Raw genomic sequence first — 19,011 nt, 5'->3', positions numbered from 1 at the left:
TGGGTTTCACCTGTGATGAGTATGTAATGACCTCCTTCATCTCTTTTGATTGATTTTATTTTAAAGTCTAGTTTGTTAGATATTAGGATTGCTACCCTTGCTTGTTTCTTGCGTCCGTTTCATTGAAAAAATTTTTCCAACCTTTAACTCTCAGGTAATGTCTGTCTTTGAGGGTGAGGTGTGTTTCTTGTATGCAGCAGAAGAAAGGGTTCTGTCTTCGAATCCATTCTGCTAGCCTGTGTCTTTTTATGGGTGAATTAAGGCCATTAATGTTGAGGGATATTAATGACCATTGATTGCTCATCCTTCTTCGATTTGCAATGGTTGTTGTTGGTGGAATTATGTGTGGAATTTCACCCCTTTGTTCTTTTGGCTGTTGGTAGAGAGGGATTCTTTAATGCCTATGTTTTTCTGGTTGTAGTTAGCTTCCTTGGGTTGGAGTTTTCCTTCCAAAATTTTCTGTAGGGCTGGGTTAGTGGATACGTATTGCTTGAATCTAGTTTTGTCATGGAATATCTTGTTTTCTCCGTCTATAGTGATTGAGAGCTTTGCTGGGTATAGTAGTTTGGGCTGGCATCCATGGTCTCTTAGTGTTGGTAGAATATCTATCCAGGACCTTCTGGCTTTCAGAGTTTCCATGGAGAAGTCGGGTGTAATTCTGATAGGTCTGCCTTTGTATGTTACTTGACCTTTTTCCTTAGCTGCTCTTAATATTCTTTCTTTATTCTGTATATTTGGGGTCTTGATTACTATGTGGCGAGGGGATTTTTTTTGTGGTCCACTCTATTTGGTGTTCTGTAAGCTTCTTGTACCTTCATTGGCATGTCTTTCTTAAGGTTGGGAAAGTTTTCTTCTATGATTTTGTTGAATATGTCTTCTGTCCCTTTGAGGTGGTTTTTTTCTCCTTCTTCTATTCTTAGGTTTGGTCTTTTCATTGTGTCCCATATTTCTTGGATGGTTTGTGTTAAGAATTTGTTGGACTTAAGGTTTTCTTTGGTTGATGAATCCATTTCTCCTAGTGTATCTTCAACACTTGAGATTCTCTCTTCCATCTCTTCTATTCTGTTTATAATGCTTGCATCAGTGGTACCTGACTGTTTTCCCAGCTTTTCTATTTTCTGCCTTTCTTCAGATTGTGTTTTTTTATTGTTTCTATTTCAGTTTTCAACCCTTGCAGTGTTTGCATTGCTTCTTGCAATTTTCGGTTTATCTTTTCGTCCATTTGTTGCCTTGTATGAATTTTTTGGTTTGTTCTTTCTTCCATTTCTTGCATTTTTTGGTTTGCTTTTTGTTCCATTTCTTGCATTCGTTGCTTTGTTTCTTCTTCCACTTCCTGCCATTTTTGGTTTGTTTCTTCTTCCATTTCTTTCATTTTTTGCTTTGTTTTTTCTACCATTTCTTGCTTTGTTTCTTCTTCCATTTCCTGCCTTTTTTGGTTTGTTTCTTCTTCCAATTTTTGCATTTTTTGCTTTGTTTTTCTTCCATTTCTTGCATTTTTTGCTTCGTTTCTTCTTCCATTTCCTGCCTTTTTTGGTTTGTTTTTTCTTCCAATTCTTGCATTTTTTGGTTTGTTTTTTCTTCCATTTCTTGCATTTTTTGGTTTGTTTTTTCTTCCATTTCTTTGAGTGATTTTCCTATATCCTCTTTTAGGGCCTCTATCATTTTCATGAAAGTGGTTTTAAGGTCGTTCTCTTCTGCTTCGTTCGCATTGGAATGTTGGAATCTTGCTGGTGTGGAGTCTCTAGAATCTGGTGGTGTCATATTTGTTTTTCTGTTGCTGAGTGTGTTTTTGTATTGTCTCTTTCCCATCTCATCTTCTAGTGGGTGCAGAAAGAGCCCCTTACTGGTCTGGTGGTTAGGGGACCAGAGTTCCCTTTTGGTGGGTGCTAGCAAGTCCAATAATCTGGTAGTTCTTCTATTCCTTGTCCGAATGCTGGTCCCGTGGGTGGAGAAGAACAGGAATCTGGGGCGCTTAGCCTCCTACCTGGTCCCCTGGACCCTATGCTGGATCCTGTTGTATCTGATCCTGTGGCCGGAACAGCTGCTCCCCTGGTAAAAATTCATACTATGTTCCTTCCTCCCCAATCTCTCCTGTATCTGCCTACCATTCTTCCCTCCCAATTTCAAATGTTCTATTTTAAACACACTGCATCCACTTAATGCTGTCAGGATGTGCATGGGTTTAGGGTCATTTACTGGCCAATGGGTAGCCTCCCAAGGGCCATATCCCTAAATTAAAGCACTTCTCCTTCCCCCAGCATTATCTATCAGTTGTTTATAATTCTTCATCTAGGGGTGGAACTTCATGAGCATCTCTGTTACCCATGCTGGCATTTTGTCTTGCTTGATTTTATACGGTCACAGCTGCTATGCGTTGGTATATGCAACTACCCTGCCATGTCCTGAAAGCATTTCTTCTTCTGGAATTATCCATTCTGTTTCTTTCCACCTCCTCTCATGATTGTTGAGCCTTGGGAAGATGATATAGGCTTATTACACCATCTACTACTCTAAAAGAATTGTCTCTGATGAAGGTTGAAGGATGCACTACTCCGTGGTTACAAAGATAAGAACTGAACACCATGTCCATTTACCAGAGTAATAGTAATATGTTCTGTCCTTAGGACTATGACTTATTCAGCCATGGGTTCTTGGCCTTTTAATGATGGTACACATAATTTCTACTTGACAGGATGGTCCTTAAAACCTGAAGCAGTTGATTACGCCCATAAAATTTTGCTGCTATTGTGTCAGTGGTTTTATTTTGCCAGACACTGAAACTAGTTTTCAGCATTCACACTCTGCTATGACTGTTTAATTCCCTAGTATCATACATAGCAGACCCTGCACCATGAACGCTAGAGAGTAGACGTGGCACTCCCATAAGGACATCAGCAGGATTTTCTCCTGTTCTATGACTCAGGATGGCAATAGACTGTAATGTGTAGGAAGTGAAAGTGACCAAAATCTTGTAAAGAGGTACCTGATACCTACCACTGGGTCCTTTTTTTTTTTAATTATTAGGTAGCCTATAGCATTTGGAAAGCGGTATTCCCCTATTATAGGGTAATTCCTTATAAACTCCTCTCATATAGGCATAAATGTGTTTTAGGAAGTTTTTATACTACTAGGACTCTGCATGCTTTTTTAAATGTCTTTGGTGCTATTCTCCCTTCTCTCTAGAAACTCAACCATCCCTTCCTATGCCACACCCCATTAACCATTCTTGTCCATTGTTTTATATTCCCTCCTCATACCACCTGAATGAATTGTAAGCTCCTTTGTAAGCTTGCTCTCTCATTGGCACTTACTAGTTTCCAGGTTACTTCAATTTAAAAACATATTTCTAAAGATACAAAGCTAGCACCCACATATGAGAGAGAGCATACAATGTTTGTATACCTTGGTGTGGTTTAGCTCACTCAGAATCTCTGCAGCTCCATCTGCAGCTCCATTCGTTTACCTGCAAAATCCGTAATTTTGTTTCCTTTATAGTAAAGTAATATTACATTGTGTAAATGTACCACAATGTTATTATTCCATTCATCATTTTATGGACTTCTAGACATTTCATTTACTGACTATTGTAAATAGAATAGCATTGAACATGGATGGCCAGTCGTTTCTGTAGAGGAATATAGAGTCATTTGGATTGTGCCCAAAAGTTGTATAACTGAATTATATGGCAGAGCTATTCTAGCCTTTTGAGGAATTTCCACACTGATTTCCATAGTGGCTGTACATGTTTGCGGTTTTGCTAACAGTGGGTTAGTGTTCCCTTTCTACACATCCAAGCTAGCATTTGTTGTCACTTGATTTTATGATCTTGACCATTCTGACTGGAGTAAGATGAAATCACAAAGCAGTTTTAACTTGCATTTTCCTGATGTTGTACTTTGGCCATTTGAGAGCTATTGTTTAGTTTTTCCTTAGTATTTAATTTTATGTTTTAAGTCCTTTATATATTCTACACTCTAACCCATTCTTGGATATACAGCTGATATTTCCAAAATTAGTTATTTCCCAATTTTCAGGCTGCCTCTTCATTTGATTTATTGTGTCCTTTGCTAATAGAAGCTCTTTTATTTATGAGGACCCATTTACTAATTGTTAGTCTTAATACTTATGCCATCAGGGTCCCATTCAGAAAGTCCTTTTCTGTGAGTATCAATTAAAGTCTATTCCCTAGTTTCTCCTCTACCAGACTAAAGCATCAGGAATTGTGTTGAGATTATTGATCCATTTGCAGTTGTGTTTGGTACAGAGTGAAAAATGAGAATTTAGTTACTTTCTTCTACATGTAGCTATGGAGTTTAACCAGAGCCATTTGTTGAAGGTACTATCTTTTTATTGTATCTTTGAACTCTTCATAACAATTGGGTGCTTGTATAATTGGTGAATTATGTCTGGATAATCAGTTCTATTCTATTTTTCAATGTGTGTTTTGATGCTAACTCTATGTTCTTTTGATTGCTTGGCTCTGTAGTATATCTTGAACTTGGAGATTGTATTTTTATTCTTTGGATTTGTTAGTCTATCCTAGGTCTTTTGTGCTTTTATGTAAATTTTAAGGTTACATTTTAATATCTGTGAAGAATTGCATTGGAATTTTGATGGAGACTGTACTGAATCTATAGATTTCCTTTGACAGAAATAACGTTGTCACAATATTGATTCTATCAGTCCATGTTGTATGCTTTTGGTATGTACCTTAATTTCTTTCCTCATAGTCCTAAACTATTCATTTTATAGGTCTTTCACTTCCATGGTTAGATTTAATTCAAGATATTGTTGAGCTATGTAGAAGGCTGCCTGCCTGTTTTGTGTATAATTTTTCATCCTGCTGCCTTTTCTGAGCATGTTTATCAACTGTAGGAGTTTTAGGAGTTAGTGTAATGCTGGCTTTGTAAAAAGAATTTGGAAGCAGCCTCTACTCTTCTATTTTATGGAACAGTCTGAGAAACATCAGCTTCAGTTCTTCCTTAAAGGTCTGCTAGAACGCTGCAATAAATCCACCTACGCCTGGACTGGTTTGGGTTTGGAGGATTTTTATTGCAGACTTAACCTTGTTATTCATGATAGATTTATTTAAATATTTATGTCTTCCTGGATTACTTCGGCATGTCAGAAGCATTAAGAAACTCCTCCATTTCTTTAGACTTTCCAGTTATGTGGAATGGAGGGTTTGGAAGTGTGTTCTTCCCATTTTCTTGATTTCAGTGGTGTCTGTTGTAATATCTCCTTTTTTCATGTCTAATTTTAGTAATTTGGGTCTTTCTTTCTTTTTGTCAATCTAGCTAAGGTTGTGTCAAACTTGCTTTTCTTTTCAAAGAACCATGATCCTCCTCTAATTGAGTTTTCCATTCTTATTTCATTAATTTCTGAGTTGATCTTGATTATTTTTCCCTGTTTATTTTTTGATTTTGTTTAAACAAGACCTTACAACACATCACTGTTTATTCAATTTTGATGTAAGCACTTATAACCATAAAGTGTCTTCTTAGGTTTGCCTTCATTGTACCCTGTAGATTTCAAATGTTACATTTTGGTTTTTGTTTTACTCTAGTTAAGTTTTAACTTTCTCTTTTTATCTTTTGAATAACTCATCCAGTGTTGTTAAATCTTCATGACTATATATTTTCTGTGATTTTTTATTACTGTTGATACCTACTTTTACTTTATTGAGGTTAAATAAGATATAAAGAATTATTTGTTCCCTATACTTATTGAGAGATACTTTATATTTTATGGTACACTGCATGCTCTGTTTTGTTGAAGAGTCCATGAACTACTGAGATAAACACGTGTTCTCTAGTGTTTGGATGGAATGTTCTCTTAGAGTCATTTGATCTATGGTGTCACCTCTACTATTTTGTACACCTCCCCACCTCAGATGATCTGTCCTTTGGTGAGTGTAGAGTGTTGATAATACCTAATATTAATGTGTTAGGGTTAATCTCTTCATTGCATTTAGAGAAAGTTGCTTTATAAAGTTTGGTGCATGGAAATTTGTAATATCTTTTTCCTGGAATGTTCCTGTGATTAGTATGAAGTAACCTACTGTATCTCTTTAATTCGTTTAACTTCCAAGTCTATTTTGTTGGATATTAGAACAGCAACTACTTCTTGTCTCCTGGTTCTATTTCCTTTCTTTTTTTTTTATTTAGCTTAGAAACAATCTTGTTTCACATGTCAATCCCAGCTACCTCTCCCTCCCCCTCCTTCCCCTCCCTCCCCACCAATTCCCCCAGACCCCCACCCAATCTCTAGTCCGATCTCCAAGGAGGGTGAGGCACTCCATGGTGGATCTCTAGAGAACTTTTATCTGTCCTTTCACTCTAAGATGGTTTCTGCATTTAGTAATGAAGTGGTTCTTGTAACAATGGTTGCTCTTAATTACTGTTGCTGTTTGTTTGTGTTATTGAAAACAGATTATTTTCTGAAGCAGTACATCCCGATTATAGTTTCTCCTTCCTCTACTTCTCCCACTTCCTTCCCCTCTCTCCTCCATTTCCATCACATTTTTTTAAAAAGTGCTTCTAGGAGATGACAACCAAACATGACAAATAAAATGCAGTAAGATAAAGTAAAAGCTATCATATTGAACTTGAACATGTTATCCCAGCAGAAGGAAAAGAGTTCCAAGAGCAGGCACAAGAGATAAAGACTCGCTTGTTCTCACAGCCAGGACTCCCATAAAAATGCTATGCTAAAGACTATAATACCCAGAGGTCCTGGTACAGATCCATGTAAGCCCTGTGCTTGCTGCCTCAGTCTCAATGAGTTCATATGGCCCTTGCTTAGTTGATTCAGAGGGACTTGTTTTCCTGGTGCCCTCCATCCTCTCTGGCTCCTTTTCTCTTTACTCAATGGAGACCTGTCATTTATACTCTCTATCTGCATAGTATTTGGTTGTGGCTCTTTGTAGCTGTTCCCATCTTCTGCTCAAGGAAGCTTCTCTGGTGATGACTGAATAAGGACACTGATATAAGAGTATCACAAAATATAATTAAAAGTCATTTTCTTGATACTTTTTAGACTAGTAGTGTTTGGTTTTACCCTAGGTCTCTGTGCTATCTAGTCTCTGATTCTTGGTTACCCAAGCAGCGTTGGGTATGGTTTTCTTCTCATAGAGTGGGCTTCAAGTCAAATCGGACATTGTTTGGCTACTCCCACAAATTCTGTACCACAATTGACTTAACATATTTAGTAGGCAGGACAGACTGTAGGTCTAAAGTCTTGTGGCTGGGTTGGTGTTTACATTTCTACTTTGATAGTTGCAAAGTGCCTTTCTGCACCAAAAAACACTAGCACACAGGAGAAAAGGCTCCATGGAAAAGGCACCAGTTCCACGTCACCATGTTCAATGAGTTGTATAAGTGTTGTCTTTAGCAGTGGAGCTTTACTGTCAGTTTGTGGAGAGCAACTGTCCCCTTTGTCTTTTCAACATCCTGGGTTATTTGGGATTTCTATGGGATCCTTTGGCCCACAACTCAATTGAATGCAACCCAGTCCAGCTGCTGGAAGCCTCATTTGGTGAAAAGAGATGTCCAGTTAAGACTCAGTATCCCCTATTATTAGGAGACCTCATTAGGTCTCTAAATACAATCATGTTTATGTATTTTAGGAAGTTTCCACTGCACTAAGCTCCCATACCATCCTTCAAATGTCCCTCAGTTCCAACTCTCTCACCTTGCATTCTCTCCCTCTTCTCTCATTCTCCTCCTCCCCACCCAATCCTCTTGTTCCAATCCCCACCTGCCCCTATCCCACCCCTAAAATCTCTTCTATATGCCCCTCCCAGGGAGATTTATCCAAGACCTCTTCTCTTTACCTTACATCTATGGGTATATGGATTATAGCTTGATTATCATTTACTTAATGCTTAATACCCAGCTTTAAGTGGATACACGTTATATTTGTCTTTATGAATCTGCGTTACTTAACTCAGTATGATTTTTTTCCAATTGCATCCATTTGCCTGCAAATTTCAAAATGTCATCTTTTTAAACAGCTAAGTAAGTATACCACTTTCTCTGTATCCATTCTTTGATTGAAGGGCATCTAGGATGTTTCCAGCTCCATAGTATTGTGACCAAAGCCACAATGAACATAGTCGAGCAAATGCCTCATGATAGAATGGAGTGTCCTTTGGGTATACACCCAAGAGTGGTATAGCTGGATCTTAAGGTAGATCTATTCCTGATTTCTTGAGGAACTGTCATATTGATTTCCATAGTGATTGCGCAAGTATGCACTCCCACCAGCTATTCGAGGAATGTTCCCATGTTTTCGCATCCACCAGCATGAGTCTTCACTTGTGTTATTAATCTTGGGCATTCTGACAGGTGTAAGATGGAATCTCAAACATTTTTGATTTGCATTTCCATGATAGCTAAGGATGTTGAACATGTAACTGTTTCTCAGCCATTTGCATTTCTTATATTGAGTATTCTCTGTTTAGAACTGCACCCCTGTTTTGAATTTGATCATTTGGGTTTTTTTATATTTAGGTTCTTGAATTCTTCCTGATAACCTGTGTCTTTGAAAGGAACTCAAAGCTATTATTAAAAGTTACCGTATATCCAAAAGATGCACATTCATACAACAAGGACATCTGTTCCACTATGTTCACAGCAGCTTTATTTGTAATAGCCAGACCTTGGAAGCAACCTAGATTCCCCTCAATTGAAGAGTGTATAGAGAAAATGTGGTACATTTACATAATGGAGTACTATTCAGCAGAAAAAAAAAAAAACAATCGAATCCTGAAAGTTGTAGGCAAATGGATGGCACTAGATGAAACCATCCTGAGTGAGGTAACCCAGTCACAAAAAGACAAACATGATGTGTACTCTCTTATATATGGATTTTAGACATAGATCTGGGGAGTGCCAGCCTACAATCCCATGGCAAAAGAGTCTGGGAAACAGAACCTTCATCCAATGACTGATGGAAGCAGAGGCAGACTCCCACAGCTAAACACTGAGCTGAACTCTAGGAACCCAAAGAGGGAGCACTGATGAGCAAAGAGGTTAAGACTGGGCTAGGTTAACCGCCAAAAACAGCTGACCTGAACAAGGGGAAGCTCTTGAATCCCAGAATGATGGCTGGGAATCCAATATGAGACTGATCAAGACCCCCTGTATGTGGATGTCAGTGAGGAGGCCTAGGCAATCTATGGGGCCTTGTGTAGTAGATCAGTATTTATCCCTGACATACACAAATGGACTTTAGGTGCCCATTCCACAACGAGAGATGCACTCTCACCCTGGACACTTGGGGGAGGTGTCTAGGTCCTGCCCTGGATGAAATGACAGATTATGGACACCCCCATGGAGGGCCGTACCCTCTCAGGAGCTATGGGGAGGGGGTTGATAGGAGGGTGTGGGAGGAGGGGAGGGAAAGGGAGAGGGACCTGGGATTGACATGCGAAACAACCTTGTTTCTAATTTAAATTTAAAAATTAAAATAAAAAAAACTAAAGGAGAAAGGGAAAACTTGAAGAAAAAAAAAAGAAATGCAAAACAATCACAGAAGAAATTAAACTGAATATCCAAGCCAAAAAAAAAAAGTTACGTATTGATTCTTGGTTTTTTGTTGAATTATCGTGCTTATTTTCTGTAGATTCCTTTGTTTATCACTTACGTAATGTTATCTTTTTACTGTTATCTCTTGGACATGCTTATCCCTTACTCAATCCAAAGTGTTCTTTGAGTTTCCTCACAATTGCAGTATCTTTTAACCTGCCTTTACCATAGAATGTTTTTCTTAATCTTTTGATAGGCATTATGGCCATAGTTTGTGTTGGAATCTGTACTCTTTAATGATCAAAGTCCCCTCAGTGTCTTACAATATCCAGTGAAAACTGCTGAGCCTGTCTTTTTCTATGACTTGGCCTTTCTTGCAGCTTTAAAGACCCTTTCTTTCTTTGTTCTGTGCATTCAGCGTTTCAATTATTACGGAGAGATTCTTTCCTGGGTCTGTCTATTTGGCATTCTGTGTGATTCTTGCATCTTAATAAGCATCTCTTTCCTTAGACTGGGAAATTTTCTCCTATGATTTTGTTCAAAATGTCTCTGGACATTTGATCAAGGTTTTGTGTCCTTTTTTATACCTGTGATTCATTAGTGTCCCATAGTTAATGCATACTGTTTCTGGATGTTTTTAGATGCATCATTGTTTTGATTGAGTGATCAAATTCCTCTACCTTGTCCTCAAACCCCAATATTCCTTCTTCTATTTGATCCATTCTATTGGTAAGATTTTCTTCTGAGCTTTTCTATCTGGCTTACTGAAATTTTCATTTAAAGTTTTATTTTATTTGGGCTTTATTTAGATGTTTTTTCATATATTGAATTGCTTTCCTTATTTTATTCAGTATTTTTATTTTCATGGTATTCATTCTGACATTTATTCATATCTCTTTGTATTTCTGAACATATTCATAACTCTTCTTTTGGAATAATTGTCTTCTGTATCATGTCAGTTGTTTTTCTCAGGAAATATTAATGTTAGGGTACTAATTTTTGGAGGGAATATGCTTTGTTGGGTATTTTGTTTTTGTGATTTTTGTTACGGAACCTAGGTATCTGATACATCATTGGTAGTGTATTTTGTTATGAGTCTGTGTCCCAACTTTGGTAGAGTGGACATTTGAATCTTAGTTTGGTTGATACTCAGATTTCAGCATTTGGTCCACGCAGTGTTGATGTGCATCTGGAGTGTCAGATGTGGTCCTGGGCTAGCTAGGACCGGTGCAATGTATGAGCACAGGAGCTACCCTTACATAGAATGTTCAGGTTCTCACTGAAGATTCCCAGAGATCTGTGGAAGGCTCACAGGATTCTATCAGTGGTCCTCAGGTAGCAGAGACTAGGTGTGTGTATGTCTGTGTGTGGTGGGGTGTTTCCTGGAGAAACTGTATGGAACCCTATGACTGGTCCTCTGGCGTTGCATTAGTGGCAGGGTGGAAAGTCACTATGTGAGGGAGGTGTACAGGACACCTGGTCCTCAGGCAGTGTTGTAGAGGTTGCTACCTGGGGCAGGTGCATAGAACTGTGTGTGATCTTTTACAGCCAGGGCTCCAGGCCCAGGAGAATTTTCAACTTTTGATATATGCCCTTCTTTTCTTACAGAAAGCTGGTTGTGACGGTTTATTGGGGTCTCTTGCCAGGGAAGATCATTGTGGCGTATGCAACGGCAATGGAAAATCATGCAAAGTCATTAAAGGCGACTTTAATCACACCAGAGGGGCAGGTAACTAACTGTTCTTTATTTTTCATACTTAATAAACTGCAGTGTCTTTGTGGACAAAAAATAGATTACATTGGATTTAGAGATTGAAGACATTTTCAGTGATTTTTGTGATGGCATTCAATATGTGTGAAAAGAGCCAGGAACTTGAACATGCTTATTTCTCAATAATGAAAACATGAAGTCATGTCCTGTGCACTCTAGAAGTGAGAGAGCAGGAAGAGAGTAATCTAATTTGCATCAGCTTATGTTACCAGGCTCCTAAAATGCTTATTAACCAATGAAAAGCATGTCTAACTAAAATAGTAATTTGCAGCAGCTTGAAGCAACCATTGAGAATATTAGTATTCAGGCTTTCAACATTCCACTTCCTTTTTGATAATGCTTTTACTAAATTTTAGGGGGAAAATTTTTGAAAGCTCAAATCTGAAACAGTAGTACAGCATGAACACGGGGGAAATTTCCAAGTACTTTGTAGCAAGAGCCCTTTACTGTCACCTTTTCTCTTCTGTACATACTGCATTCAGGAGAAGTGAGCGTGGAATGAATGTAAGTGATCGGTGTAGCGTGAGTTTCAAGTTCCTCACCACAGAAAGTGATAGTATCTCCACTGAATTGTAATGGCCCACAAGTATTTTACAATACAAATAAGTACACACAGATGCATATATATACACGTATGCGTAAATACACATATCACTATGTATTAAGGTCTCAAGCTTACTGTGAGAAAGCAAGTATTTTCTGTGCTTCATCAACTACTTTTCTGGACATGTTATCTGTTGAGCCATCGTGTATGACTATTTTCCTTTATTGTGTTTATACAGCTGTGTGTATGTGTTTCTGTGTTTTCTGTGTGGGGTGGGGAGGTGTTGACTGGAGTTGCAGGCAGTTGTGAACTGTCTGAAAAGGGCGCGCTGGGATCCAAACTTGAGTCCTTTGGAACAGCAAGCAGGAGCTCTTAAGTTCTGAATCATCTCTCCAGCCTCCATTTATGACTATGTTCACCACCATCATTTGTGTGCTTGCATTAGCATTTAATTTACATGCTCTAGTTTTAAAAATGCTGATGATAAAATATAAACTATTGATATTGTGACAGGCAATCAGTTTGTGTTGGGCAATCAAGGGAAACTGATGTCATTTCAAGTGAGTAGGTCATTTTGGAAGGAAAGTCAGATGAACCTTTGTGAGGTTACATGTGCTTGCTTGTTTTGCTTTTCTCTAACACAGTAAGATAAGGAGCTGGATTTCCCAGCACTCATTTAGGAGAGACAAGATGCACTTAGCTAAAACAGAGTCTCAACTCTTCAGTTACAAAATGTTAATGAAATAACCTGCCCAGCCATTCCACAATTGTGACAAGGGGAGTTTTTACAATACGGAAGTTCGACCGTGATCTCAAAGAGCAAGGAGATAATCGTAGTACCGTGTTTCTGAAGGACATTTGCACAGTTGGTACATATGTGACCCATGCTGGAGAACACTGATGCACACTGTGTTCTTTATTTGGTGGTAATTATGCTTCATTTTCCCTCAGAAACACCGCTGAAATCTCTGGGACACTCTTCATTCTGATTGCTTTGGCGTAGATAGATTTTTCCCATTAATTGCTCTCAAAGCCTTTTATTTCAATGCCATATTGCAATCTGTCATATAAACCACTGGTACCTAAACTATTAGGAATATCCCTGCATGATGTTGTCCTTGTCTGCTCCCAGGGTCACCTCCCTAGTAGCTTCCTTCCTTTTCTGAATTAAGGTAGTAAATTTCCAAATGTTGCAAAGCTGATTATTTCCCACAGCAACACAGTTTTGTAAATGTGGATCTAACTGCCTCCTCTTAGTTTTGCTAGAAGAACAGCTCTCTGGTTGAATGTTATGATCACTGATAAAGCAGTGTGTCCTATCCTTAGGACCCCTTCAACGATTCTTGCCGTGGTTTATCATGTGGTGTACCTCAGAGAGATGCTTGATATGGTTAGTCATGTAGTATAGTTCTGAACACTTGGGATTTTTGCGTTTATTTGGATTCCTTTTCTCCATTACATTTCAAACTTAATCAGGAAAAGTAGGGTGGCTGTTTCTGGCTATCACCCCATTCTCAATCACCATCATCGTGAGCAATTGATTGCTATCTGTTTACTTAATACTGAAGCATTAAGAAATATTGAAGCATTACATTACTTAGGAATTTATGTTTTTAAAAAAGCTGTCTGAGTTCTTAGTTCTATCACAAGCTCCATCTACTTATGATTTTAGGAATGCTACCTTCATTTCTCTTAAGATTCCTATATCCCTACAGTTAATGAGCTTCCTAGAACTTCTTAAGGGATTTGCAGGCTTTGTGCCTAGATGGCCATGTGCACTGTACATTCTGTATGAGTAACACATGTGCAGATGTGTGTGGACGTGCTTAGTTCTGTGCTCTATGTAGTGTTTGTTAAATCATTTCTGTTGGAGCTAGAAAATAATTTTCCCTTACTACATTTATTGCATCTCTCATTGAGACTGTGCATCATAGCAGCAAATGAGAAGAGAGATAAGACATTGTGACAGTGCAATGCAGGTTGCATAGCCCTTATTGGAAATTTTTGATACTTAAAGTGTCCTAAATTTCAGAGTTGTTTAATGTAGTGAATATTTGTATATAAATTGCCAGTTGACTATCAATAATCTCAAACTCCAAAATATCTGGTGCTTTTGGGCCAGCCAGTCTTGCTAGATCCGTGAGCTCCATGTGTAATAAATGACTCCATCTCAAAACATTAAGGACTGAGGAAGACACATGAGGTCAACCTCTGACTATGCATATGGGTGCATGTGTACACACACACACACACACACACACACACACACACACAGCACATGCCTTTATTTTATCCTTGCCACAAGATAGACTACACATTATTTTTTTACTTATGTTGAACAACTAAATTTTTTTTTAAGAATTGCAATAGTTAATAGACAGGAGAAAACTTTGAAATCATCTCTTTGCTTGTTCAAAGCCTTGTCAGATTTTAGTTAGATACATGAATTTGCACACAATGTTTAAAAAATAATGTTAAGTTTAGAAGAACTATTAAGCTAAAGCTAGGCTTCTTTATCCCTGATCTTCACTAAGTGGGACCTCTAGTCCTTTTCCTGTGTATTCTCTCATTTTATTCCTTCTTTAAGTATTGTTTCCATGACAACAGCTGGACAATTTTTTCTGAGGACATTCAATTGTGCCTCTTGTCTATCTCCGTGGCACCTTCAGAGGTGACAGCAGACCTCCTGCTGTGGCCCTACACCTGACATACTTCTCTTCAGCTCCACTGTCTAATTCCTTTGTTCATCTCCCAGGGAATCTTGTTCTCTCTTCCTGAGCTCAGCCTCTCCAGGGACAGTTCCAGGCCAGCTGTATTGTGTCCAGTGTTTTTCTTTCTCTGCTTTTTCTAGCTTGAAGAATTCCCAGAGCATAATTTCCTGTGGTGATTTTAGTTGTCCTACTGTATCTCTAAGGCGGCTATGACCTTGGGCTTCTTCCTTTCCTCAGGGTGCTTCATGTAGTAAAATCACCTTCCTGCCTTCTCAGTAGATGTCTGTGCTCAGTCTTTCCAAGAAACTTCACCTGAAATCACAGCAGCTGTATCATGAAGCGTTTTCCCTCCACAGCCTTTGAAACATGGTAGTGGTTACTAAAACCAAAGGCATATGAGGGCAATCAAATAGAAGAGATTTTAAAAAACCCCCAGATTCATGGCATGTTTTACTGACTCTTACAGGTTATGTGGAAGTTCTGGTGATACCTGCTGGAGCAAGAAGAATCAAAGTTGTGGAGGAAAAGCCGGCACATAGCTACTTAGGTAACAGGTGCTAAGTCTCACAGGAGCTTAGTAGGAGCCCAGCTCCTCACTCTGGGACAAAGTTCTGCCTGTTTCTAGGTTCACACTTGAACTTCCCAGAAAGTGTGTCTTCTAATATTAAGCAAGAGTTTCCCTTTCTCGAAATGAGTTACAGTACTTCCAAATGCTAACTCATGATAAAAACCTAAAACAGACTCATTTAATGATTTTGTCATGCTTTATTCCAAATACATGAATACATAATGCAATCCATTAACACATTTATTTCATGTGTTTGTGTAAAAACATAGGATTCCATGTATGATGGCACAGGTATTTTTTTGTGTGTAATGATTATTGTAGAAATAGGATATCTTGTCATTCAAAAGAAGCCATGCATAGTTAAAAGGATTTGACTTGTATTGAGATTGTCTGTTTTGCTTCACTCCAGGAAAAGTCACCTATGGAAAACTATCTTTAAATATTTAAGCATTGCTTGCAGGAAACACTTGATTGGATACTTTGATATATATTAATTACATATTTTAATTGATTATTCAGGAATTTCACATCATGCACCACAGTCACACCCACCTCCCAGTCTTCCCAGGTCTACCTCCCTACCTTTTAATCTGCCACACACAAAAAAAGGAGAAAGAGAGGAAACAAGTCCTATTTTAATTAGATCAATCGGTAACTTTTTAATAGAACAGAGAAAGTATCAAAGATAGTAGAATCAAATAGGATGAAGTCAGACAGGGAACCAAGCAGGATTTAAACTGAGCTTTAAATTATCTTTTAAAAATATCTTGGAAGCTATTCTTGAAAAAAGTGATGCCCTTATTATTCTCAACCTAACAATAAATGTCATAAAAGGAAAACCCTTTGCACATGGTTAACAAGCCTTCTTACATAATGTTTCTACTCTTCAGTATAAACAGTAGTCTAGCCTTATCTTTGAATTATTTTTCCAATAAGGATTTGCTTCCATAGGGAGAAAGCTGTGAGGATAAAAAAGACAGTAAAAGAAATTCTTGATTATGTGTGATTCTCATTAGTTTGTTATTACATGTATAAATTTTATGTGATTTATAAGAAGATCATCCCAAATTCAAACCCAAATATCCAGTTTTGGAAGATAGTGGTGTTAAATGATTGAGACATATGCATTCAATAGATAACCACCTATCACATTTATGTACATTTTCTTCATTCCCAAGCTACAAAAATACATAGATGTCTCAGAATTTTTTCAATTCTATAAAATTTAAGCTATTGTGAGTTTTAATAACCTGACAAATGCAGCTAACTAAATATGAGAGTTTTGCAAATGAGACACCTTCATTCTGCTTCTTCCATGTCCTCCAAATATTTTTCTGCTTTGCTGTCTGCCTTCATAGTTAATATAGTTAACATAGTCTTCAAGGTCAGAAAATGACTTTTCTCCTTAGTTCCTTAAATTCTCTTTTCTTTTGGCATTTAGTCCATAACTCCTTTTTCTCACTGGGTTCCCTTTTGCTGTTCCCCTTTGCTGGACCCTGAACACAGTCTCCAAGGTTCCCATATGTTGGGCTCTGGATTAAGACCTTCTCTCTTTTTGGCTTTACTCTGTCCCCAGAGAATATCTTTTGTAACTGGTTTCCTTGGACTACCAGCTCCCAAATAATGACACAGAGACTTCCTAATACTTGTGAAAGCTTGGCCGTAGCTTACACCTATTCTCAACTAGCCTTTAAAACTTAAATCAACATGTTTATACTAATTTATGTTTTGCAATGTGGCTCATTACATCTCCTCCAAACTGCACATCCGACTCCCTCCATGTCTGACTGGCAAATCTCATCATCTCTAATTCCTTTCCAGATTTCCTATCTCTGTTCAGAAGTCCTGCCTATCCTCTCCTGCATAGCTATTGGCTGTTCAGCTCTTTATTAAATCAATCAGAAGGTGCCTTGGCAGAAACACATCTTCACAGTGTACAAAAGGATTATCCAAACACTCTTCTAAAACTGTTACATGTGTATTTGTTAGAAGTCATCAAAAATCTTGTTTCAATAAGATAATTGATTTCTACCCCTAGCTGATTATGTTCTTTGATTATTTTCTACACCATAACAGTTGACACAAACTTAGGTACATAAAACAGCAGAAATAAAATTATCCTTCAGAGTTCTCGCATCCAGAAATCCAAAATCCATTTCAATGAACTAAATTATTGTTTCCACACATTCACTGTCTTTGGAAAAGCACGGAATGGCACCACTCAGTCCCCATAGTTTCAGGTGAGTGTCAGCATTGCTTTGTTTGTGGTAGCATCACTCCACCAGCTGCCTCCATGGTCTGTTACCTTTCCTTCAGTGTTTAAATCTGCCTGAGTGAGCTTTTATGAAAGCAGACATGATAGGTTTTAGGACCTCCATAGTGATTCATGGAAATTTAGTGTAACATAGAAGAAAGTTCACTTCATCTTTGCAGGCTGCAATGACAAAATACAGGATCTAGGAAGTCTATAAAATTTTCAGTTTTGGGAGTTGGGCAGTGTCATCTCTTTCATGCTATCGATAGCTCCACATACCTTTTTGTTATTGCTACTGTTGTTATTAAAAGAACATCTAGTCCAAATTTGAGTCTTATATCTGTCTTAAGTTCCTACTTATAATTATTGTCAGTTCTCAAGACAACATGTATTCATCTAGTACAAATGCTGCAACAGGGATTCAGTAAGGTTTGCTGTACATGTTGTCATGTAACCCAAGTGCCTACTGTTCCCTTCCTTACTAAGGCAATGAAGAGTATAGAGTACAGGATGTAAGAAAGGTGATCAACAGAATCAACCCATCAGTAGAATAAGAATGGGGGGAAACGAGGGCTTTCAGAGACACTGAAGTAGTTGAATTGAAATGTTGAAATGCTGGACTCTAACTCATGATCCTCCTGCTTCTGCCTCCTTCAGCAAATCCAACCCCAGAGAACTGGAAAGAGGCAAGATCTCCTGAGAAGATTGAGAGCATGGGGAGAGGGGAGAGGGAATCAAGGAAAAGAGAGGGGGAGAAGAGAAGGGGAGAGGAAGGCATGAGGGAGTAGGAAGATTGAGTCAGGGGAAGAATAGAGGAGAGCAGGATGAGAGATACCACAATAGAGGGAGTCATTATAGGTTTGAGGAGAGAGCTGACACTAGTGAAATTTCCAGAGATCTACAAGGACGACACCAACTAGCAAATGAAGCAATAGTGGAAAGACTATCTTAAATGCCCCTTCCTGATAATGAGATTGAAGACTACCTTATATGCCATCCTAGAACCTTCATCCAGTGACTGATGGAAACAGAGGCCGCTACCCACAGCTAAACACTGAACTGAACTCCTGGAACCCAGTGACATAGAGGGAGGAGTGATGAGCAAAGGGGTCAAGACCGTGCTGGTGAAACCCACAAAGACAGCTGACCTAACAAGGGGGAGCTCTTGGACCCCAGACTAATGGCTGAGAGACCAGCAGGGGACTGATCCAGACCCCCTGAATGTAGTGTCAGTGAGGAGGCCTCAGTAATCTCTGGGGCACTGGGTAGTAGATCAGTGTTTACCATGGCATACAAATGGACTTTGGGAGCCCATTCCACATGGAGGGATGCTCTCTCTCAACCTGGACACATGAGGGAGGGCCTAGGCCCTGCCCCAGATGAAATAACAGATTCTGGGGAATGGTGTGGGGATTGGGTAGGGGGCTGGTAGGGCTAGGCAAAGGGCAAGGGAGGAGGGGTGGGAGAGGGAGCTGGAATTGACATGCAAAGCAAGTATGATTCTAATTTAAATTTTAAAAAATGGAATTAAAAAATGTTGAAATGTGACTCTGTGGCGAGCTAGTAAGGACTCAAGGTAATTTGTAGGTTTTGGTGAGAAATGATATGGAGCACATTGATAAGGAAAAAGAGA

At 38.6% G+C, this 19,011-nt stretch overlaps 1 protein-coding gene across 3 annotated transcripts in view; it reads left to right on the top strand.

Moving 5' to 3' along the window:
• Positions 1-19,011, top strand: part of Adamts19 (ADAM metallopeptidase with thrombospondin type 1 motif 19) — a 188,124-nt gene that overhangs the window by 122,851 nt on the left and 46,262 nt on the right. For 2 of the 3 annotated variants that reach the window (XM_005069088.4, XM_040741783.1), the window contains exons 15-16: positions 11,139-11,259; positions 15,023-15,103. In XM_005069088.4, coding sequence (XP_005069145.1) covers positions 11,139-11,259; positions 15,023-15,103 — 202 coding nt within the window. The remainder of the gene's footprint in view (positions 1-11,138; positions 11,260-15,022; positions 15,104-19,011) is intronic. The other variant, XM_040741782.1, reaches the window with a different exon arrangement.

This window comes from Mesocricetus auratus, unplaced genomic scaffold (genome assembly GCF_017639785.1).
Source record: "Mesocricetus auratus isolate SY011 unplaced genomic scaffold, BCM_Maur_2.0 Super-Scaffold_6730, whole genome shotgun sequence".
NCBI lineage: Eukaryota > Metazoa > Chordata > Mammalia > Rodentia > Cricetidae > Mesocricetus > Mesocricetus auratus.
Note: the sequence above shows the minus strand (reverse complement) of the source record. Positions and strands in the feature narration are given on the sequence as shown.